This window comes from Euphorbia lathyris, chromosome 9, assembly GCF_963576675.1.
Source record: "Euphorbia lathyris chromosome 9, ddEupLath1.1, whole genome shotgun sequence".
NCBI classification, from domain to species: Eukaryota; Viridiplantae; Streptophyta; class Magnoliopsida; order Malpighiales; family Euphorbiaceae; genus Euphorbia; species Euphorbia lathyris.
The window spans coordinates 34921400-34947227 of record NC_088918.1 but is presented as its reverse complement, the minus strand read 5'-3'; the positions used below and the strand labels follow the sequence as shown (position 1 = coordinate 34947227).

General features: G+C 35.4%; 1 protein-coding gene across 2 annotated transcripts; it reads right to left on the bottom strand.

Moving 5' to 3' along the window:
* Nucleotides 1–1206: 1206 nt before the first annotated feature.
* Nucleotides 1207–24504, bottom strand: LOC136205239 (uncharacterized). 2 transcript variants are annotated; one of them, XM_065995749.1, is made up of 9 exons: nucleotides 24328–24504; nucleotides 22906–22965; nucleotides 19698–19816; nucleotides 17745–17992; nucleotides 15709–15864; nucleotides 15416–15572; nucleotides 14089–14228; nucleotides 13983–14018; nucleotides 1207–2354 (listed from the first exon to the last, which is right to left on the bottom strand). In XM_065995749.1, exons 3-9 carry the CDS (start codon nucleotides 19774–19776, stop codon nucleotides 1512–1514), a joined length of 1659 nt encoding a protein of 552 aa, XP_065851821.1. In that variant the 5' UTR covers nucleotides 19777–19816; nucleotides 22906–22965; nucleotides 24328–24504; the 3' UTR covers nucleotides 1207–1511. The 2 variants fall into 2 exon arrangements, with proteins under 2 accessions (XP_065851821.1, XP_065851822.1); XM_065995750.1 differs by lacking the exon at nucleotides 22906–22965.
* Between the last annotated feature and the right edge of the window lie 1324 nt (nucleotides 24505–25828).

Below are 25828 nucleotides of genomic sequence, written 5' to 3'. Positions count from 1 at the left end.
AATTACAGACAAATCTTATCTCTGCAGAAGAGCATCAAGCAACGCAACCCGGTTCTACAAATCAAAAATTAATTATTTAAGGCATAATACTTTGTCTATATTATCTTATTTAAAACTCATCTTTTTAAAACTGATAAATACGTACAGAAAATAATTTCTCATTTGTTTTTTTTTTTTTTTTGGATGGATAATTTCTCATTTGTTAATAGTGCAAAAGGTAGGCGATTGTTTTGTAAAAACAAAAAATCCACGAGAAATCTACATAAAAATTGACACGACTACTAAGAGCCCGTTTATTTTACCTACTGTTTGCTGTTGCTGTTTACTATTACGATTTGCTGTTTGAAAAAACTGCTGTTTCAAAAAGCAGAGATTCTCTGCTTTTGTAAAAAGCTGCTTTTCAGGTGTAAAATGCAAACAGGATAAGGCAAAAAGAAACATGAAAATGAGCAAACAAACACTCTCTAAGTCTTTTTGATAAAAAAAAAATTCCACAGAAGACTATTTAAATTGACTGAACTAAAAAAAAAACACATTTTTATTCTTTTTACATCTAATTCTTCTTGACCATTTATAAACGTATCTTCCGAAGCAATCCTTAATAAAAAATGTAAATGATTATCAAGTTAATAATATTAAGATTATTTCGAAAGCCTTTCAAAAAATTGATTATTTCAAAAATAATAATAATAATATATCAAAGATCCCCTCAATTTGTAGCTTACTCTCTTTAAGGCCCTTAAAACAGATAAAAAAATCCATAAAACTTTGCATTTTATTAACCTAAAATTTTTTTCTTTTTTGAAAGAGAAAAAGAAGAAAGAAAAAAGAAAAAGAATTAAAAAACTCAAATGACAACCTCATAATTAAAAAATAACATTTTCCATGAAATCACCGTTTTTAAAATTTTCTCTATAAATTAATTAACACTTAATAATGACTTCAAAACTAAAAAGCTTAAAAATCAAAAATCAAAATTGCTTTCAATATTATTGCAATAGCCAGGTACGTGAAGAACAAAATTCAAAAGCTTAACAAGAAAGTAAGACCTAAATGAAGGAGCTATAAGTTTATATAAATGAACAATGATTTGAAATGTAAAAATAAAATATAAAGGTCTGAATTAGCTGACAAAAATGAAGAAAAAGAATCAGATCCTGCAAGCAAAGCAACCAACAAAGTCAGGAAAAGCACATAAAAATAAAAGATCGGTAATAATCCAGTGTAAGGCTTTCATAACTATGCATTATGCAAAATAAACTAGTCTAATCTCATGGTACATACACAGTTAGATTAACATACATCTTATAGCTTAGCTACCTAGGAAAATTTCATTTGTGCAGCCACATCCCAATTTCAAATTTAATCTTTCAGTAAAGGGAGTTGTTGGGTGCACACGGCACCCATTTTTCTATTAATATACACAATCACAAAGCTAAGGACCACCCCTCCAGCCACCGTGATTTTCAAACTGAAACTAAAAGCTTTTCAGACTCCTTGGTGAACTCAACTCACTGCCGAGGTACTGGAGGTGTAGAGGATTGATGATTTTGCCCATAGAATCCAATACCTGGTGGTCTATAATATCCTCCATTTACAGTAGGGTTTTGCTGCTGCTGTTGCTGAGAACCAGAACCAGGCCTACCCAATCCCATTGCAATATGTGGAGGAAGTGGGGGAGGTGGTGGTAGTCCGCCACCTCCATATCCGTAAGGCATAACCCCAACCATCATGCCATTAGACTGCACATATTGATTTGATTGTGGGTTGCCTGTCCCCATAGATGTAGGTGGCTGTAACGCCGGTAATGCACCAAATGAAGTTTGTATCTGGTTTCCCTGGGCCATGGATTGCATGCTTGAAGATGGTACAACAGTCCCAGATTGCTGTTGTAAAGTATTGAAGTATGCCATGTTGGCCACATTCGAATTGTTATCAGATAACGACACTGAATGCTCAAGCTTTTGTCTTTTCTCTGGGGAGAACAAGGGCAAAGATCCAGTAAAACCACTTGATTTCATAGCTTCCTCAGCAACAAGAGATGAAAGAACAGAGGTAAGCATCTGCGCAGAGGATGTCGAAGCAGCAAGCTTAGCAGCAACAGCAGCTGCAGCAGCTTTCTTGCTCTCCTCATCAGAAGCAGTTTTCACTGGTGCAAAAGAAACCACTGGTTGTGCAAGGTGAGACTGAGGTGGAGTGCTGGTTGGCTGAATCGGAGGAGCGTTATGCTCCATAATAATAATTTTGGTTGTCTCACTCATTGGTATCGTAGTGGTTGCCGAGGGACCAGGAGCTATTTGAGCTGCCAACCTACTTTTTAGATTCACAACCTGCTCAATCCGACCACGAGCTGTCTGCAACATGATCAAATCATCAAATTGAAGGTGAAATACAATTACAAAGTTCTAGGAAGAAACATAAACTAAACTGATAAATGTAAGGTTCTTTCTTTCCCATCCCTCCCTCCTTTAATGTCTAAGTTCAAAAATCATCTTGATTAGATTAGACCAAGCTAAAGCACAATTTTGAGCATAGGAAAACTTTTCGGATAACTTAAGAAGTAATAAAATAACTAACTTAAAACTTCATAAGTAAAAAACTTTGTTGTGTAACTTCATTCAAAAAAAAACTTTATCTAGATGCCCATTGTCAAGTAAAGCAAATCCCATTACCAGAGGCAAGAACTGTTCCGGGGAAAAAATTGCTTTTCAAGTAGACTTCTACAATAAACTGAGACAATCCACTTGTAAGTTCACAAAGGAGTCAGAATTTCAAAACTATGTAAATATATTCCCGAATCTCATTCTCGGATCAACTTCTCATGGAATCTCTCATAATTTACAGCCAACTTCCCTGACATGTGCCTACTACTTCACAGCACGGACAGAGTACTGAATGACAAGAGACTGGACAAGTCTGGCTGTTACTACTTCAGTTCAATAAATTGGAGAAAGTTAAGAATATAAAGGGTTATATTCTTAACTTTCTCCAATTCTTACTAGAATTCGTATTTTATCTCCTTACTAGTTTTTGGCCCGTGCGATGCACGGATTCATCTTAATATATAAATATTAATAAAAAACTATAATCTAATAATTACAATTAATGACATAAAGGTGCTATATAAATTAAATATTATTATTTTATTTTCACATTCACTTTAAATAATCTTTTTTATAAATAACTATAATAATAGAATTAAAATTAATATATTATATATTATATTATATTTTTTTTATCAGTAAAAAAGGAGGAAGTGAAACCTCAGCTCCATCGTTACTGTTTTATATTATATATAGATATGTAGAGAATTAGAGAGATTTTAGGGATTAATTTAAATTTTGTAGAACTTTTAGATATAGTACGGATAAAATAATCTTTTTATAGATAAATATAATAATATAATTAAAATTAATATATTATATTTTTTATAACTAAAAAAGGAAAAAGTGACACCTCAGTTCCATCGTTACTGTTTTATATTATATATAGATATGTAGAGAATTAGAGAGATTTTAGGGATTAATTTAAATTCTGTAGAACTCTTAGATATAGTACGGATAAAATAATATTTTTATAGATAAATATAATATAATTAAAATTAATATATTATATATTATATTATATTTTTTATCACTAAAAAAGGAGGAAGTGACACCTCAATTCCATCGTTACTGTTTTATATTATATATAGATATGTAGAGAATTAGAGAGATTTTAGGGATTAATTTAAATTCTGTAGAACTCTTAGATATAGTACGGATAAAATAATCTTTTTATAGATAAATATAATAGAGAATTAGAGAGATTTTAGGGATTAATTTAAATTCTGTAGAATTCTTAGATATAGTACGGATAAAATAATATTTTTATAGATAAATATAATAATATAATTAAAATTAATATATTAAATTTTTTATCAGTAAAAAAGGAGGAAGTGACACCTGAGTTCCATCGTTACTGTTTTATATTATATATAGATATATAGAGAATTAGAGAGATTTTAGAGATTAATTTAAATTCTATAGAACTTTTAGATATCGTACAGATAAAATAATCTTTTTATAGATAAATATAATAATATAATTAAAATTAATATATTAAATTTTTTATCAGTAAAAAATGAGGAAGTGACACCTCAGTTCCATCGTTACTGTTTTATATTATATATAGATTTTGTCGTCTAGAATCCTTCTAGTCCTGTAAATTTTTATTGAAAAGCTTAGGTAACCATATATTGCCCCTACATTTCCTGCATTTTTCCACACTGCTATAGATTAAATCCAAATTGAAGTTAATTTTATAACACTCCAAATCTGTGAGAATCCATATTTTATCCAACTCTACCATCTAGCAACCTTTGTGGCTGTAAATCTTTTGAAAAGTTTAATTAACCATTCGAATCCTCATGTTGCATCTTTCCATACTCCTCGAGAAATCCCATACGGAGCATAGTAGCTTTCTGCTTCTTTATTTTCTTCAACGCATTTTTCAGTTCATGTTTAGGATTTTCATAGTGCAATTGGCATTTGCTTCCTGAAGTGGGACCTCAAAACTACTCGAATGACTCCCATTAAAGAGCTTATCAAAGTGCGTTCCTCATCTCTCCCTGATATCCTTATCTTTCACTAAGACTTCAAAGTCATTATCCTTTATGCATTTCACTATTTAGAACTCTGCTTATATTCTATTTTAATCAAGCCAATTTGTAGATCTGTTTTTCTCCGTTTTTTAGTTCCCAATTTCTTATACAAGCCTTGTAAAGATTTACCTCTTGCTTCACTTCTGTCAGAACTAAAAGTGCTGCCGTCAGATCTAGAAAAGAATTAAGAGGAGAAAGAGAAGAATAGGAGAAGAAGATATGCTTTAATTAATATTCAGGATGAGAATCTAGTACAATTCCTGGCTTCTAAATAGGCAGGATAGTGTTAAATATAGATTGCTGCTGGTATTTGAGGAATAATAATATTCTCTGTTTATTCGATGTACATATAAACCAAGTCCTACTCAAACTTAAACTAGGATTGCCATTATAATCCTTCTAAGATTCTGATCCTAGAAGCCTAGGAAGTGTTTGGCAGAAACCTAACCACAGCAGAAACGTGTTGTTGTAAAACTAGGTTACCCACTATATGCTAACACCCCTGATAAGCTGATGCCGAGGGGTGAGATTTAATCGATCGCACAACGACTGAAAACGAACATTGGACAGCGGCTTGCTTAAAATATCTTCAATCTGAGCATCAGTTGAGATGAACCGGACTTGTAAAAATCCATTAACCTGCTCCCGAAGAAAATGATAGTCGAGCTCTATATGCTTGGTACGAGCATGAAAGACCGGATTGGCAGTGAGATAGATACCACCTACGTTGTCACACCATAATTGAACCGACCACGGAGTGGGAAACCGAAGTTCCCAAAGTAAGGACTGAATCCAAAGATACCAGACTGTTGCCAAGAAAAACACAATAAGCTCCAGTGGAGCACCGATAATCAGGGCAACCTCACGAGTCACTATCAGAGTAACAGTGTACCGTAGTAATTGGTGCAAATGAAAACGATATACCTAATGTAGTCGTACTATGGGTATAACGTAACACACATTAAACCCCTTTCCAATGCTCGTATGTTGGACAATGGAGAAACGCACCCAACTTGTTGACGGAGAAAGCTATGTCAAGACGGGTTAAAGTCAGATACTATAAGGCACCAACAACACTTCCGTACACATTTCACGAGGAGAGGGAACCACTTTCTTTGGTCAATGTGGGCGTGGTACCCATAAGCAAGAGACAAGGTTTACAGATTTTGGTACGCTCCAAAATGTCAATGGCATACTTCATTTGAGAAAGATGAATCCCAGTCTTGTCATATTGGATTTCCAGGCCCAAAAAGTATGTTGCACGTCCCAAGTTCCGAGTATGAAACTCCTTTTCGATGGCCTGAATCTACGAGCAATGAGATAAGGGGCAGTACCAATGATAAGCGTATCATCAACATAACATAGGATAAACACTTTATCAGGTCTAAAGTGGATAATTAAGAGAATGTTGTCTGCAAGTGACATATGAAAGCCAAGAGACTGAAGGAAGTGTTTCAGGGTCCCGAAATCTTTGCAGTTGCTCAATGTAAATTTCTTCAAAGAGATTACCATGGAGGAAAGCATTCGAAACGTCTAATTGGTTCACCATCAATCGATTTCCAACTGATAAAGCAAACATTATACATATTGTAGTTGTTTTGACAACCGGAAAATATGTTACTTTGTAGCCATTCCGAGATTGTTGCGTGAAACCCTGAGCTACAAGACGAGCTTTGCAGTTGTACGACGCTTGAGACGAAAAAGGCATCTAGAAGTAATGGGTTGTCGATTTAGAAGTCGAGGCACCAGAGTCCACGTACTGTTGGCCATTAATGCGTGCACCTCATCAGCCATTGCAGCTCACCACTCTGTAAATTTGTTGGCTGCTGTAAAACACGTAGGTTCTTGATGAGAGCACCACAAATAGTTGACAACTGCTAAGCGTCGTAAGTGCTTTCCAAGGCATGCCAAATTTCACAAGGATTGACCAAATTGTTGACAACCGGTAAGACTTCATCAAACAGAAATGAAATAAGAAAAGCCTTGACTCTTTTATCATTACGTTCCCAGATGCGATATGTGGATTATGTCATTGCCACAACCTCCGTCTATCTGTTGACCATGCGGCACTACTAATTTCTCCCCGATTAGTAGTTCAACCTTAACCTTTCTTGCTCAAGCTCGAATGCTAGGCAAAGTATTGCAGCGGAAACAAAGGATCTTGCACAAAGTCTAAATGAGAAAACACTCTTTTATTGCTTGAAAAGAATGCTTACAAAGGTTAGTTTACAAAGAATCTCTCTAAGGCACTCAAACTTGTCAAGTATCTCACACTTTTGGTGGATGCTCACAAATTTTTCTTACCTTTAAAATTTTCTTCGCACTTCAACAACACCATAGGTCCATAATGTCCCCAAGGATCCACATACCAAATATGAAGACATTTGGAATCCTCTAACACACATTCTGGAAGGCGAGTGGGCGTCAAGTTGGTATGAGCCGCACTATAAGGGGACTATCTCTTGGCCAAATTGGCCACAGCTGGCACAGACCCGTTGCCCGGATGCTTTGAGCACGATGGCACATGTGATTGGCCCGATGTTCATCAGCTTGTCCCGCAACGTCCCGATGAACAATAAAGTGACAATTTTGCCTCTAGACCGTTTCTCTTAGCCCGTTGGGCATATGCCTTGGGCCATTCTTCGAATGAGTTTAAGCAGGCCGTGACAATTAGCATTGGAAAAATATGGAACATATTGTGCCAAAAGTGAAACCTCACCAGTAGCTTCCAAAACCGAAACAATAGAGGTATAATAGTTCCTGCAATGTTTTCCAATTAATTTTGTAGGAACGGAAGGAAAAATGACTAGAGTGGGTCCAAAGAGTGGACTTGAGATAGAAACAGTATTCAAAGGAGTTATATAAGTTGGAGTAACAACAGTGTAGGACAAGAGTGGTGTTGGTCATGTCAATGGAGGCTGTTGTGATGGGCCTGAAAATTGATACCGATTAGGTATAGCCGGAATAGGCGATAAGAGACTGCCGACCAGGGCCGAAAGAAATCAACACTTTAAGGAGGACGACGCGCCGCGGTTTCCTGACGTGCAGCATTCATCGGAGGACGAGAGGCTGTCGGAAAATGATTGTGCATGCCATGATCGTTCAGGATTGAAATGAGTAAATGTGAGTGACGGATTGAGGTCGCAGAGGACAAAACTGTCTGAGTGGCGGAAGCAGGGGAGGATCAAATGCCGAAACAAAGTGCAGTGGAAACGAGAACGTTTCAGTCATGAACGTATAATCGGAATTTATCGAACATGCTGTGTAAGAAGATTCAGTACGAAACCGAACTGGAATACTACCCGGACATGTAGAAGCGGCGGCAGTGGTAAGAGACGTAACAGAGACAAAAGGAGACATAATACCTCCCGATTCTGATACCATGTTCAATGTAGATTGCTGGTGGTATTTTAAAAATAATAATATTCTTTGTTTATTGATAAATAAATCGATGTACATATATATATGTATAAAGGCGGCCCGGTCGCATTACGCGTCCCCGCTGAGCGAGGGTCCGGGGAGGGGTCCCACCACAAGGGTGTATTGGGGGCAAGCCTTCCCTTGCCAATTTAATTGGCAAGAGGCCGCTCCTAAGACTCGAACCCGTGACCTCAGGTCACACGGCAACAACGTTTTACCGTTGCGCCAAGGCTCGCCCTCTCTACATATATATATGTATAAATAAATATATAGATATAAACCAAGTCCTACTCAAACTTAAACTAGGGTTGCAACTATGAAGCACCGAACGGGTACGCATACGGCAAACCACATTTCAAAAATATATGAGATACAGGTACGGTGGGGATACGTCAAATTTTATATATAATTAATAATACATATATCATTTATAATTAAAATTTTAAAAGATACATAAATATATAAACCACAAATCACATTCATGAAGTTTATATAAAACCACAAATAACAATCGTAACTCATTTATAAAACCACAAATAACATCTATAATATTAACTAATAAGTCATATAATCCTTATATTTTTAAAGTTTTTTAATTTGTTAATGGGTGGTGGGTTGATATTACTTTATTTAATTTGTTACATAATCCTTATGAAAAGTATCTCCAGCGTATCCCCTAACTAAAAAAGAAAAAGAAAAAAAGTGATACTTCCTAGCTGTATCTCGTACGTATCCCCGTGCTCGGTGTATCGGATACACGTACGTTGTCCTATTAGAATTATCAGTGCTTCATAGGGTTGCAATTATAATCCTTTAAGCCTAGGAAGTGTTTGGCGGAAACCTAACTACAGCCGCAACGTGTTGTTGTAAAACTAGGTGAACGACTATACGCTAACAGATATGACAGAAACGGTTAGCACAGCTATCTAACAAATTAGAATCCAAAATAGCTTATCTAACATCTAGAAGCATCTTAGGGAATTAAAAGGCCAAACCATAATAGACATAGCCAATACAGAAAAACAGAAGGAATAACAGAATTAAGATATTGGGCAAAACTACAAAACTGATCCCTTGACTTCATGAGCATAAGGACAATAGCCCACCTTTATTGCATCATTGTTCCCAAGAATGCAAAAAATTTGGGCAGTGCGTTGCAATTGTAGCCGTATCTTCCCAAGTAGTAGGAAGCCCTCCCGAAAGGATGAGGAGCTGAGGCACGAGATATTTCCCTTGTGTTCAATACCATGAATTCTCCACAGGAAATGGGAGGCAATGTAGTAAGTGGGGAAATGTCTAGTGCTAGCTTCTTTTTAAGCAAGGAAACTTGAATTGCATTGTGAATGCGATAGGATGCATGAAGGTGCAATTTGCAGGCCACTTTGCCAATTCTTTTCAAAATCTTCTAACGACCATAGTACCTTGCAGAGAGCTTGAGAGAGGTTCTTAGGGCTATTGTAACTTGTCTATATGGTTGATGCTTTAGGAACACAAAATCCCCAATTGCAAATTCCCTATCAACCCTTTTAGCATCTGCAAACTACGTAATTTTGTGCTGTTCATTCAGATGTCACTTTAGCTCTCTCTTGTAGCAGTAATAAGCCACATTGGAAGCTTGAGAATATCAGTAGTTGTGGGTAATTCCCTACAAGGCTTGAAAGGGAGACATTTTGATGGAGAGGGTTATACCAGAACTCGCCAAGCTCAGCCATTTAAACCATTTTTTTGGGTGAAGGACACATACTCCTTAGGTAACCTTCCAAGCACGGATTTAGCCTTTCATATTAGCCATCGGTCCGAGGATGATTAGGCATTGCTAATTCTAGTTGTGTGCCTATCCGCTTCATCAACTCTTTCCAAAATATAAGTGAAAATGCAGTCCCTGTCAGCTTGAAAATGTGAGCCAAGAAGTGTTGGGCATTTATTGCAGCATTGTATGGGTGGGAGAGCACAATAAAATGGCCTCCTTTAGAGACCCTATCAACAACAACTAGAATTGTGTCATAGCCATAGGATTTTGGGAACCCCTCAATGAAATCCATGGCAATATCTTGCCAAGCAGCATTGGGAATTGGTAGGGGCTGCAGAAGACCAGGATAGGCTGATTTGTTGAGTTCTTCCAGCGTTTGTTGAGTGGTAAGTTGATCTCTCGCATCTGATAGTTATTAAAGGCGCGCTTTTGGCCCATGGCGTAGGCCTGGTGCGCCATTTTGCACCAAGAGGCAGTTGCCAAATGCGCACCATGGCAGTTAGGGGCAGTTTTCTGGAATTTCTGGTTATTACTTTACATCTCTGAAGCACAGATACTTCAACATGCCCGCGTATCACGTATCCGATACGTTTCGGATACGGAAACTCCCGGAAACTTCTAGGATATGTTTCGGGGCCGTATCCGTAATATTCAAAAGTTGGATACCCGTATCTATCTGGGACACCCGTTTCCCAGACAAAAAACGATTGCATTTCTTTTCAGAAAAAACAGAGGTAAACAGAGCAATTATGGTCGATCCTTATTTGAAGGGAAAACGAGCAGGAATATCCAAAGGAGTATGTGGATCTTTATGTGCAACAATAAATCTTAGGTAAACCAAAAGACAGTGAGGAAAACTTTAGATGAACCGGAGCTAGAATCCCTATTTGTTGGTGAAGATATAAATAAACATTGAAGAAATAGATTTTTAGTATTAAGGAGGAAAGCTTTCATTGTTTTATCTTTTTTTCTCTAAACGTTTTTTTGACATCATTTATATTTCATGTATCTAATAATTATGGTTAGATAAGAGTTCTATAATTTCTTTTATATATATTTATTTAGTTATATTACAAAAATTCAAATATAAAAATATATTTTTAATATTTATAAATGCGCCCCAATATTTTTAATATTTACACGTTTCCCCCACATTTCCGTGTCCTATGTTTTATGGAACGGAACACATATTCTATTAAAATAAATATATATTAAAAAAGGAAGAGACTCTTAGAAGAAATTCAACAGGCACTCTTCTTCTTTCTCTGTTAGTGTTTTATTTTTCATTTTCTTCTTTTATCTTTCTTTCTCTACAATATAAGAACACTTCTTTCTTCTGCAACAACACTCTTCTTTCTTCTATTACTCTTCTTTCTCTGTTAGTGTTTTATTTTTCATTTTCTTCTTTTATTTTATCTTCCTTTCTCTGCAATAAAAGGCTTCTTTCTTTGAACTATGTTTTATATTTTTATTCTTGATTTGTTTCTTTCTTCTTTCTCATATTTTCCTTTTTCTTGCATGAATTAAATCATTCATAATAATAAACTTCTTCTCTTTCTTTGTTCATTTGTTTTTTCTTCTTTTAGATATTGAATCACGGCTACTACTGCTGGAACATCTACTAATCCAAGATTGAGTGAGAATAACAAAGATCCATGTTGGAACTATGTAGAGTTGGTGAACCCGAACACTAAAAATAAGAATGATGTTAGGTGTATTTTTGTGACGAAGTCAACAAAAGTGGCATAACTCGAGCCAAACAACACATCGTTGGAGGATTCAGAAATTCAAAAATTTGTATCAAATGGCCACCTCATGTGCATTCGGTGATTGAAGAATACATGGCCAAGAAGGTTGCATCTAGCCTTGAACAAGTAGCAATTTCAAATTTTGTGGATATAGATACTTTTGGTGATGATGAAGATGAAGATGCTATAGATTGGAAACCAAGCTCACAACAAGCAAGTAACAACCACCAAAAAGGCCAAGACAAAAGGGATTGTTAGATTTGTATTTTACACCTAATGCAGAAAAGGTGGTGAAACGTAGAAAGGATGCAAAGTTGAAGCAAGCAAGCATAAATGATGCTTGCAGAAAAGAATTGCAAGAAAAAGCATGTATGGAAATTGCTCGATGGATGTATGATGCTGCAATCCCATTTAATGTTGTCAATTATCCAAGCTTTCATGTTATGGTTGAGTCAACAGCGCAGTATGGTTGGCCTAAGTGCATGGGCTTGGACTTGTGACAATCTCCCATTTTAGAAAGCTACTACTTAGATGCATGACCCTCTTAAACATTGCTATGCTAGATGTGAGTCCCTCTTATTTAAACATGTTTCGTGATAATGAAATTGTAGGGCTAATAAAAATTCCAAAATAGCCTTACCTTCTTTCCAAAACTTACTCGTGTTGCTATCAAGCAATCCCATTTGTGGAGGATAAGCATTTGATGGCCTTCATAATTTCTACACAATCACTAATTCTATCAGCACAATCCTATCTCCTATTCTCCTAACTGCTACAACACTATTCGCCAAATCCTTGCCCACTCTGATACTAACATCATTCCTTCCCACGCGTTTCTCGACTTATCTCGCTTTTTCCAATCTCTCCAACTTTGTTTCTTGGAGACAAGCCACATTCACTCTCCTCCTCACAATACCCACTAACTTTAATGTTTTTTTTTTCTTTTTATGGATACCCTATATCACAACGTCCAAACGTTAAAATGCTTTATTTAGCATGTCCACATGCCACCTCTCTTCAAACTTCACGTGTCCACTTTATTTAGCATGTCACAAGTAAGGAACGCCGATGCCCAACAAAAATATCAAAAAAATCCATACATAAGATGGGAAAAATCTTTATGTTGGTTGTCATCCTACCAATCTCCTCCTCCTTACTTGCTATAAGGCCAATGCAAGATATAAATTTCCTCATATCTGCCTTCATATGCTCATCTTGTCATTTCTTGTTCATATTACAAATGTAATTTGTGGGATAAGGCATTATAAAATTTTGTTGGTTCATCTAATATAAATGCTTCTAACTTTTCCAAAATCATTGCATCATTTATAGTACTTTGAAGGCATCACATGCCTTCTTGCTTTGAACAATTTGGTATTTTCATTTGATAAATTACATGTATAAACTAAGCAGTTGAAAAGTTAAAACATATCTATGTCAAGTAACCTTTAGTTGAACTTTTGATCGACCCTAGCTTCAGATAATGAAACTATGTGGATTCGTATCTTTTGTCAGAACTTGGATTCAAGGTCAATACTCCAGCTAAGCTATGGTACAATAACCAAGCAGCACTTCATATTGCTTCTAACCAGGTGTTTCATGAACGTACCAAGCACATTGAAAAAGACTGCCACTTTGTCCAAGAAAAGATAGAACAAAATACCATCTCTATATAACCGGGTGTTTCATGAACGTACCAAGCACATTGAAAAAGACTGCCACTTTGTCCAAGAAAAGATAGAACACGTCAGGGAGAATGAGCAACTTGGAGATATTTTCACTAAAGCTTTAAATGGGATTTGGGTAAACTATACTTGTAACAAGCTGGGCAAGATAAATATCTATGCTCCAGCTTGAGGAGAGTGTTACAGATTAAATTATAATTCTGTATTTCATTATTGTTTCATTATTGTCTGTTGAATCTGTTTCATTATTGAGTCTGTATAGGTCATAGGTCTCCTTCCTAGTCATGGGTCTGTTACTATACCCATACTTTCATCATTGTATATATATGTGTAGAGATTACCTATCACAATCATAAGTAAGAAATACTTTCATCATTTCACTGAAGAATAGAAAGTGAAGTAAGATTTGTTTAAACACTATCGAAAACATGCAAGGTTATATATATGGTGTTAGAAATCCCATACATAATACCCATGAAGTTGCAGGGTTTCTTCAGTTCATTGATATGTCAAATTTATATAGTGATTTTTCATGCACATCAAAGCTAAGCCAAAGAACTTTGTACATGTCTGCAGACACGATATGCATAGATCACTAAAGGCACAAAGAAGCTGCCATTATGCCACGTGACAATTTCTGACAAGATAAAGGTCCCATAAAAAAAATCTTTATCTTATTTCAAGAATTGCAAAATCAAAAGCTAAGATGAGCTTTAATTTTGAGACAGTAATCTTACTTGTAACTGAGCATGAACGAAGCCCTGCTTTGACTCCTGTGAAAGAACTAAATAGTCAGCTCAGCAGTAAAGTTTACTGTAAAATATTGTAAGATAACAAACATACTTGATCCTCAATTGCTTCTTTCAGCTGGGAAATCAACATAGCCCTGGTTGATTCAGCACTTTCAAGTTTCTCAACACACTGGTGAAGGGCACTTTCTTGAGCTTGTAACTCGTCCATAAATATAGCAACTTGTTGATTTCCTAATAATAAAAAAAAGATGATACACACCTCATTACAAGAAGATACATCTTTTGAAAGCTCATATGATATCTGCACACTGTAAAACCCCAAATGGCTTGGAGATGCATCACTTAAAGATAAGAATTCAAGGCTAGTAAGACATGTTCAAAATAATCATTATTCAACCAGCCTTAGTTACAAGGAAGAAATTGTCATGAAGCCAAGAGTAACAGTTCAGGCCTTACACAATTGACATCTAGCAGAGAATAAAAGGCAAGACTGCTCTCAACATCCAAGAAAACAACTTAAGAGTTTACAAGTTTTATCTCAATTTGTATTTCAAACAGAAATTTAAAACTCAATAACATCTATGAGTCCTGAAATTGGAAATCTGATAATCAATATCCAAGAAGTTCTACAAGGACGACGAATAGGGGAGATCCAAAGTCTGATGGAACTCCAGATAAATATTATATCATCAACAGATGTTTGAAAGCGCTGAAAGAACCACCAAGCAAAGAGCATGTATGGAACAGCTAGCTAGATATCTGCCTCATCTTGTTCCATTGCTAAAAGGCTTTTTACATATTTAACGAGACATATGAACTTAGCCAGATTGCATATTCACATTTTATACACCTTCAACCAAAAACCAGGGGGGCTCAAAGGGGGTAACTTGTGGGAGACCATTTACTACTTGCATTTCACTGAGTTGAGCTTTTACAGTTGCTAAATCATTTGACAATGCTACAGTGAATGAGTGAAATAAAGAAATTTTTAAAGCTAGTGTTATGACCAACCATTTGGGGATAGAATCAATAAAAGGCAAAGATTAAAATGTAAAGGAGCTTTACTTCCAAAATCTATGAAAGTATATCTTATGCATCTAATTGTACCGATATAAAAAATAAAAAAGAATAAAAAGAATTGATAGAACCGGAATAACCACTTCACAAAATGACAGACAACTGTTAGACAAAAAATAGCCACTCATCTGACATCAGATGCACTCTTTTATGGTAAATTGCTTTTGTAAGAGATTCAAAAGGACAAACTCCCACGAAAGTGCATTTAGCTGGTGATTGCACAAACCAACAATAGCAGCTGAAAGATAACATTGGACATTGAAACTTCTAAATTGGCTATATGCTCTAGTTACACATATTTCACATCAGAAGCTTCATTCTGAAGGAAAGATGAATTTTACCTAATGAAGGACCAATTTCCAATTCTTCCCTAATTTTAGCCACATTGGATACAGCAGCACTACACTTGTTTATAGCAGCTTCTTCATTAAGATGTTCATCAATTACTGACTGAAATGCTGTTAAAATCTTCTCTGGTAGACCTCCAACAGCCAGTTTCTAGTTTGAGATAACCAAGCAAAGATATGCCAAGATCACAACAAGTACAAACATAATCATAAATGAATAAATAAATAAAAAGATAAGCATGACCTTATGATAAAAATAGATATCCCCACAAAAACTAAATGCTTACAATTCTCACTGAGTTGGCATCCCTTTTCGTTATCTTGATAGGATTTGAGCTCTTTCCATTGCTCACTAAAAGAGGAGAAGGATTCTTACCAAGCATTTCATCTTTAAGGCCCTGGCCTCGAGAACCAAAAACTTTCCTCTCCTCCCATATTCCAACCTGAAATAATGAGAACCAATCAAAATTGACATGAAAAGGACTCAGAAATCTAGAATGAGACCCTTCCAATTAGAACACTTAAAACCAAAAAAGTTCAAGAGACAGCCCATCTGATAGATCAAAAGAAAACTTTCTACATAGTCCTCTCACAGTATACCCCTAGTTGCTTCTGTAGCTTGCTTGTGATGATAGTGGAATATACAGACTGCCACCATGATACCAAATTGCTTGACCAACAAAATCTTCAAGGCTAACTACAGGAACTGGTTTGTGAGACAGGAGAGATGAGAGAAATTAGAAAAGAAATTTTAAAAAGGGATGAAACTCTGACATATAATGTGATGTGTACTCCACCCCGGTCACTCAATAAGGTCATTTGACGTTCACGAATTCATTATACTTCCTTTAACTAACTAACCTCATGACCAAAACTCTTAGGCACTTAATAGCACAATTTCATTAAGTACTATGTATTAGGGCAACTCACTCAAAATTAAGATGGTGTTTAGTTCAACTTTTTGGAGCAGATAAGTTGCTTTTGTCCCAATGAGCTACTTATAAGTATTTGGTAAAGTTTTCCAAACAATAGCAGATAATCTTTCATCAATACTACCGTTTCAAAATTTCTATTTTTAAATTTAAAACATAATAAATATATATATGTGTGTGTGTGTGTGTGTGTGTAAAATAAAGCAATATCATTAATAAATATATTTGAGAACAATATATATTCTGAATTTTCTATATGTTACATGCATATCTAGTATAAAAAAAATCATATTCAATAATAAAATTTAGTAACAATTAAACATGTTAAAATATATATTTATTATGTAATATATTAAAAAAATATTTCACAATGAAACATATATTTAGAAATAAGTTATACTCTTGATAGTAATAATTCAACATAAAAAACAACTAATAAAATCTTACTAGAAATCGAACTTTTCTGCTATCAGCGATAGCTACCAACTATAACCAACAACAAAACCAAACAAACCCTATCATAAAAATCAAAACAGAATCTAACAGAAAAATGGATCAACCAAAACCAACTAATTAATGAAAAATATTGGTTTTTAATTTTAGAATTTTAGATTTTCAGTTTCGATTTCAACTCTGAAAGTACGATGGATTCAGTTAATTAACTGTACCATGAGTATATATTTTTGTACTACAAAGTAAGAATATATCCTTTGCTTTTAGTGTTTTCTCTATAACATTTTCATGGTAGTTTGTAATTGTTAGATCATAATAATAAAATATGTTTTGATTTAATCAAAATATGGTAATTTAAAATTAGAATGAAATAAATTTGATAACGTAATTGACAAATACAAAGGGGGAAGTTATACAACTTTTGTTAAGACTGATAGAAATAGTTAGACATAAACATAATTTTTTAAGTTTAACACCTAAACATCATCTGTTAGTAGACTTTTAAGTCGTAGTCATCAACTAACACATTTAACTATTTAATTTAAAGATAGTTGTCAAATGTGAATTTAGTTTATGGGTCATATTGGTATCTCCATTCAGTAACATATCATGCTTCTTAATATTAATTTTACATTCTTTTTCTTATAAAAAAATTACAGTAGATCTTAATGATTAATTTTAAAGATTAAATGACCGAAATAACAGGTTAACCAATTATCAATTGACAGATTTTAATATCACTAAGGAATGATTTTCAAATTTCCAGAAATCAATCAAACTGTTAAACGAACGAATATAAATTATGAATTGGTTAACCGACTATGAGCAGCCCTACCAAGTACTACAATTGTTTCCAAAGGACATATTCCTATTTGATGAGAAAATAAAAGAAACATAAAGAAATAACAGGAAGTAAGGATTAGCAAAATAAAGATTACCAGTCTTGTTACAGCTTTCTTCCCTTGTTCTTCACCAATATCATAGACTTGTTTCAGAGCTGCTGGAAGAACTTTCCAGAATTCATTTACAAACTCACTACCTTTCCGCCTACTATTTTGCAAGATATCATTAGCCAAATACAGAAAAGAGACACGCTGGTCTTTCTGGGATGAATTGAACAATTTGTCCCATGTTTCCACAATCTGTCTTGCTTTTTTCCGATGCAAAATACACCATCGCGATAATGCTAATCGAATGGTTAAAGAAATGAATGGTGAGCTATTGCATTTTTCCAAAACATAACAATTATATACAAACAAAGCCGATATATGCAAAGAGTTTGTAAGTGTGTGTTAACAAAGATAACAAATACACAATTGGATAACCAGGACACACCCGGTAGGTATATATCATCACTGGTAAGCTTCTCTGTGAGGCATAGCATCATTGTTATTGATAGTCTCATGGACCAGTTATTGCATCCTATAACAACTAATCAACAGAATTAGTTTAGGAATGCAAGTTCTAGGCCAAAAAGAAACTTTGACCCAAACAAAAATAGTGCAGAAACAAAGATTACAAGGTTACATGAGAGCAAAACTAAATACAAAAACTTCAGCATGCCACCTAGTGCAGCAACAGATGCAACTCGTAGTATGACAACAACAAAAAAAAAACATTCATCACACCAATAAACATTAGCTGAGCTAGATGAGGAAAAAAGAGGAAAAATCCAGTATGTACTTGTACTTGGGCTTGACAAATTTTGTGAAGTAGGCTAGTGCGGCTCAACTGAAACAACACCCTCAAGCTTGACTGTATCCCTACTACCCAACCACAACTGCAAGCATTTTCATAGGCACAGGTCAACTAGATAGTAGATATCATATGGTGCTTTCCTTTAGTCTCAATAAAAGGGCGGCCCGGTCGCATTACGCGTCCCCGCTGAGCGAGGGTCCGGGGAGGGGTCCAGAATAAAACTAGAAACAGCAGATGCACCGACAATAAAAGCTGGTTATTGGGCCTTATCAAGAATTATATACAAAATTTAGTGACAAATTTGATGTCAGCAAAAAATTGTAAGAAAGAGAAAGGTTGACCAGATAAGAATACACTCTAAAGGTTCCAAAATGTATGGTATTCATAAAGGGTTTCATTTTCTATAAGCTAATATTTAAATTCTCTCTCTCAAAAACTAAAAATAAACATCCAACAAAGCCATACACTGAAATCATGATTTATAAACAAAAGAACAGAAGCACAACTGCATAAATTAGTGCTGGCATTAGCAACAAATCTGACACATATATTGCATTTAACATCTAGAAGGTAAAAATACAGCTAACTTGAATTTCAATAAAAAATAGCAACTCCAACTCCCTTTTAAACAATTCGCATTTGTGGAAATGAAGGATGGACAACAAAGGAGTACATACAGATGATGATGGTAAAAGAAATATGAAATAAAATAAACAATGTTTCTCCAATCAAACTGTACACGTGTCAACTAGGCATCCCCTTCCAAAACCTCATGAACACAACCCTGTAAAAATTAAAGAGGCCCAAAATAGTTATCCTAATGAAGCTGAGAAAAAACTTTATATGCACAACATTTTCTCCATTTGAATGAAGTACTCGCATGGGGAAACAGTAAGACAAAAATTTGAAAAAAAAAATGATAGAACATAGGAATATCATGAAACTTCAAAAATAGCAAATAATTGTCCAAATTTAAAATTTTGAGAAATGGACTAAAGAAGAATAAGATGAAAATCTTAGTGCAAGCACCTCATCAAGAAATTATTTTGATAGATGCACACCATTGCCACCAAGGCCTGGTCAAGTTGTACTATATTATAATTTCGTGAAACAATGAAGTGAAAATTTTGATAATCCAGTATAAATTTTTTATGACAGAAACATGTGATCGAGGGATTCAGAATGAAGGATACATTCAATGCTCTGCTGTGAGTTATTGAGTTTGGACAACTTCTCAGCCAAACCCTGTGCATCAAAAATATCACTGCTCATCCTGCTGCTTTACAAGATTTCACATAGCCTGCATAAATCCCTATGACAGAGAGGAAAAGAAAGAGGCATTATTTTCATTTTAGTGAAATTTTACATTGAAATCAAAGTAGACGGGAGCAAGGCAAATGTACGTTTTTGGAATGGAAGACAGATCTACACCATGTTACACATACAAAAGTTATCCTTCAAAATTGGAGTGTTACCATATTATAGTAAGGGGCTGTTAAATTCTTTTACTCGAGTTTCAATAAAGGGCGGCCCGGTCGCATTACGCGTCCCCGCTTTACTCGAGTTTCAATATTCACAAAAAAATACAAACTATAATTTCCTTGTTTAAATCACCAATCAACAAGGACACCTCAGCTGCAGATGCTAAAAAAAAGCCATTCAATAAACCAGATATAAGCTTACTGAACTAGGATTTTGAACAAAATACTATTCTGGAAACACAGATTTCAACTCTAATTAATTAACCAATCAATTGACAAGTGGTTCCGTTCTTTCTTTTCCAACTTCGTATTTAATCAAAGACAAAGCAATACACTAAAGTTAATCTATCTAGACTTTACAACATTACATTATGGTTCTCCATTTCATATGTATGTACAAATCTAGAAGTAACATTTTCCATAACATACATAACATTCATGTCACCTATGATACTCGGACTCGGCAAAAAGGACACCACACCGGTGTCAATACGACCCGACACGGATCCTGGTATGAAATACGGGTCGGATACGTGAGGTAACACTCGGATACGGCAAGGTTTAGGGTAGAGAGAAAGTGAAGACGGGTAAAAAAGAAGAAAAAAAATGTGAGATTTGCATCGAAGAATAAGGATTTCACCTTCAAGTTTCAGATCTAGGGTTCGATTAGTGAAACCAGATCTATAAATTGAAGGTGAAAACGTCGATATTATTGACTGAGATGATGGGGTTTTTGCACGCTGAATCGAGACGAGTTTATTTCTTGAGTTTGCGGTTGCCGTTGTCGATCTCACCGGTGAAATCACCGGCAACAAGGAGAAGAGAGAGAGACAAAAGAGATTGAAATTTGAAGAGGAAGACGATGAGTCAGGCGTGGTGCAAATTGGTTAATATCCAAGAAGAGAGGCGGCAGTGCAGAGAGCTCAAACATTTAAAACACATAATATTAATTAATTAATAACTTAATATTAACCAATTTGCACCACGCCTGACTCATCGTCTTCCTCTTCAAATTTCAATCTCTTCTGTCTCTCTCTCTTCTCCTTTCCAATTCCCGTATCTCCATACCCGTTTCCAAAATTAGGACGGTGTCCGCGTGTATAAAATGTTCAAGCTTGCCGTACTGGATACTTGGATCTGTACCAGTATCGGATACGAGTTCCCGAGTCCATGTAACATAGGTCAAGAGACAATAATTCCACAGATTCAATAACTAAGAGATTGAAAACTTTACCATGACCATCTTAAATCTTTCATAACTAATACACGCAAGACTCTATGGCCTTTTAGATTGATATTGCAATTTTTAGTACAGGAAAAAACAAGCATCAGTCAAAGGGCGGCCCGGTGCACTACGCGTCCCCGCTTAAGCGAGGGTCCAGAGAGGGGTCCCGCCACAAGGGTGTACTGGGGCAAGCCTTCCCTTGCCAATATTTTGGCAAGAGGCCGCTCCTAAGACTCGAACCCGTGACCTCTCAGTCACACGACAACAACGTTTACCGTTGCGCCAAGCATCAGTAAGACGAATAAATCCCCATGCAGAAAAAATTCCAAATGGGCATCCACATTCATAAAATGTAATGGGATTCCCTAGTTATAAAGCCTAAAACCAGACTCATGCTTAGCATTCCTCTAAATTTATCCTTGTGAATAGGCCCTTCAAAATGAAGACTAAAACAACTGCTGGCAGAAACATCCAGCAACAAAAGTGTAACTCGCAAACTGCTTTCCAGCCACTAAAACCCACAACACCGATGCCAGCTCACTCAATCTTTTAGTAAGTACATGGACATCACAAATACCTAGGCACACAGCATATAGATTGAACTAAAATATTAAGCAATCAACAGGGTGTTTGTCCTTGCTTGTGAACTTATTTTAGTAGGGTGGGCAAGCTTTGGAGATCCCATTCCTCACTTTTATCGCTGTCCCCAAAAATACTCTTTCAACACTTCGTATACTTCCTAAAATGTCAAGCCTGTCCCTCTCTAACAAGTGTGTGTTATCCACCAAGTGACTTTCTTATTGTTGGAGTTCCATCTCTTAAAGCCTTATCAAATTTCCCCCTTGTTTTTTTTCCGATTTAAGTCAAGAAAGGCCTTTATGGTCTATCAAACATGGGAAGGAACGCCTTTATGATCTATCAAACATGGGAAGGAATGCCCTTTCTATTATATTAGCAACCTGCAACTAAAATGCCAATATGCAACGGCTTTCAAGCAACTCAATTCCTTTGCTCTAATTTTCAAGCGAGGTTCAAGTAAGGTTAAATCACAATTGTGTTAGGCAAGCAGAATAGTCAAGCCCGAGAGACAAAAAAAAAAAAAAAAACAAGATGCTGTTGGATTGAAACAGCAACAGTACTTCCATTGTTGTGGACTGGCTTTCATAGAGTTGGGCAGCAGCTAGCTACTATTGGGATCTAAGCATCAGTTTAATTGCGAGTACACCAGATACAAACACAAACGTAGAAGTACTAGAGGAAAATTCAAAACTAGGGAAAACTAAGCAAAGACTAATTAGAAGACGTAATATCCACAAGATGCAATTTTGGGTATGTGGTAACAAGGATCATATACATGAAGAATTAGTAAAAAGTGCTCAATTCCACATGTATTCTGGCGTTGACTTATGCAAGACTACTCTCACACTAGCACATGTTTCCCCTCTCTTTCATTAGCATTGAGAATGACCTAGAAATAGCATCAAAACCACATAGTCAATAATATTAGCAGGACAAAGATGTTTCGATACAAGGCTGATGGGACCCTCTACACTGAAAATAACGATAGTGATGATTACGATAATAAGTCAACAATCAGAACAACAATAATAATAATAACAATAACAATAAACTAATAATGATGGTGAACAATGAATGACGATAAATAGATATTATCAATATTTAATGTTTATTTACCCCAGCCAATCAGATAGTCCCAATCCCTTGGAGTTCTGTATCCAACAGCAGGAACTATCCCTGGAATATATAGAGACAAAACATAATCACAAGAGGAACATTCAAGTAGTGAAAAAGGTTATTACATAAATAAAAAACTACTATACTTGTTTCAATACATTAGCTGTGGAACAATCAAAATCATGATATTCTTGCTAGTGGAAATAGGAACATTGTAGATAAAAGGAAGCAGCTTGACTTGCTTTGAGGTTTTAACACTTATCACAACTAAACCTCTGCAACAGAATATCAAACACAAATGTGCAAAACCTATCCATCGAAGTATAACATTGTATCCTCAAAAAACTCAGAAAACGATGTTTGTGATTTTCTATTTCCTTGAAAATTACTGGAGAAGCCAATATTGACATTCAAAACAACAAGCTCAACTATAAGTAGAACGCAACACAAGCAAAAGGACACAACAACACAACAATTGAGAATACCATAGCCAACAGTCCATAAACTCTTTTCACTTTCAAACTCCACCTTTCTTAATGGGTTACTCATATAGAGCATAGCATGGGTAAATTGCACTGATGATCACTAAAATTTGGTGTTTGTTTCACAAAGGTCACTTTTTTTCAATAAAGTCGGTTATTCTGACCAATTCAGACAGAAAAAGTCACCAAAATAGTGAAGTGGCAGCCACCTTGGAGAGGACTTGCCATTACATATGAGATGACAATCATGTGGCAGCCGCACCGACGGGCAACCAAGAAACTAAAAATTATATTTTTTCTGCCACATGGCAGTTTCAAGCAACTGGTTAAGTAAATAAAAAATATAAATTTTTTTGTTGCCTATGTAAAAGTTAGTCCTATCAAACGTGGTTGACACAAATGACTTTATTGAAATTAAAAAAAAAAAAAACTTTATTAAAAGAAAATTAAGCTCAATAACATAAAAAAAAGGCTTCATTTAAAATAAAATTAAGTTCAATAACATTTGTGAAACAGACCGCAAACTTCAGTGACCATATGAAATTCAAACAGCATAGCAGTCCTACTGAAAACAAACTCTGCGGGCACAAAGAATTTACTGAAAGACTGCAGAGAAATTCTGCTTCATTTAGTTCTTAGGGAATTCACCAATATACAGAATAACGCTTAAACAAATATGAAAAAGCAAATACATACACACAAGCTCTCGAGAAAAACGAAACACCTTAAAAGACTTCAAATTCCAAAAACAAAAAGTAACTATCATGGACCAATTTCCAAAAATCCCTTGATTAACAGCAGAACTGAGGTTTGGACGCGCTAATTTCCACTAAGTGTAAAAAACTATAAGAAAAGGTGAACAGGTATTTTAGGAGTAGTTATGAAACTATAAAATAGAATAAGCAACAGCGACTAAAAATTAAAACTCGATAAAATTCACCTGACAAAAAGGGTAGGCGTTAAGCGAATTAGAGAATTGAGTTCTTGAATAGAGAGGACAAAACCCTAGAAATGGCGAACTTTTCGGTTGCAGAAGGAAAGAGAAACCCAGGGAGAGAGAGATGTGGAAACCTGTCGTGGAGAGAGAAGAGACGATACAAAATTATAGGTTAGTGACAAATGAAACAAAAATGAATATTTTTTTTTAATATAAAAAAATGTTTAATTATTTATATATATATATATATATATATATATATATATATATATATATTTTCCTTTGAAGAAAAATATCGATATATAGGTGCCCGCTATTCTCACTTCCTTTAAAAACAAAGTAGGATTACTTTGTTAATTTTAAACCAATGATACAAAGATAAGTCACATGTTATTTTTTAGAGTTTTTACGGATCAACTTGCTACCTTCTCTTCCGGTCTCTTCCAATTTTCCTTTCTCCTCTCTCGATAGTGGCGAAGAAATATTATACTTCATCTTCTGAACTAAACGGAATAAGAGCTTATGTCCTTCATCTTCGACTTTCTCTTTCTTCTTATCCCTTACACCTTCATCTTCGACTTTCTCACCTCAACCTCTCCATCCTTTACATTCAGTCTCCTTAGCCAATTTTTATCATTCTCAAATTTAAGCACTAGCTTGAAGGAAAAAAAGAACTCCGATTCGATAGCATCAAGAGCAGCGAAAAAGGTGAAAAACAGTAAGAGCTCCTTCTGTGGCAGTAAAAATCGTGGGTATCTTGACTATTGATTCAATTGCGACAAGAGCGCATTCGATAGCATCCTCTTCTGGGCATCTAGATCGATTCCTAAGATCCTCTTATGCACTACGTTCTACTCCTACTGCAGATAGATGCCAACCCGCTTGACTGCTTGACTTTGCCTGCTTTTCTGTCTCAACAATAAGATAAGAAAGGAAATCAGTCACTAACATGCCTAATTCCTTATCCTCCGTATAGTCCAGGGCGTGTTGTGTTCAAGATTTCACCAAAGTGAGGGAAGTTTCAGTCCCTTTGATCATCTTGTACTCCAAAAAACAGGTGAGCAATCTGATCAATTGATTTTAATCATGGGGATTTATTTACATCGAACTGATAGGATTAGATTATATGTTATCTAGCAATTTCAATTGACTGAATTAAATTAGATTTTCCAATAATCACTTTATTTGAATACTGAGAAAGCTCTCAACCAGAACCCAGTAGAAACTCGGTAAATGCTTGGACCATTACTACATCAATTCTGTTTTTGATGACATCCTTTTACATTAATTTTCAATTTCTGAATTTTAAGCTCCTTAGTTGGTTTTCATTATTCTTATGGCTTATATATTGTGGTCTTTGGTTTGAGCATACTTGGCTTATATTTTCAATTTCCAATTAGCCCCTCATTCTCTTTAAATCATCAAATGAGTCCCTAACCTTTACAAAAACCAGCAATTGAACCCAACCCCTTCTCTAAAGAACAGAGTAAACCAGATCCTGAAA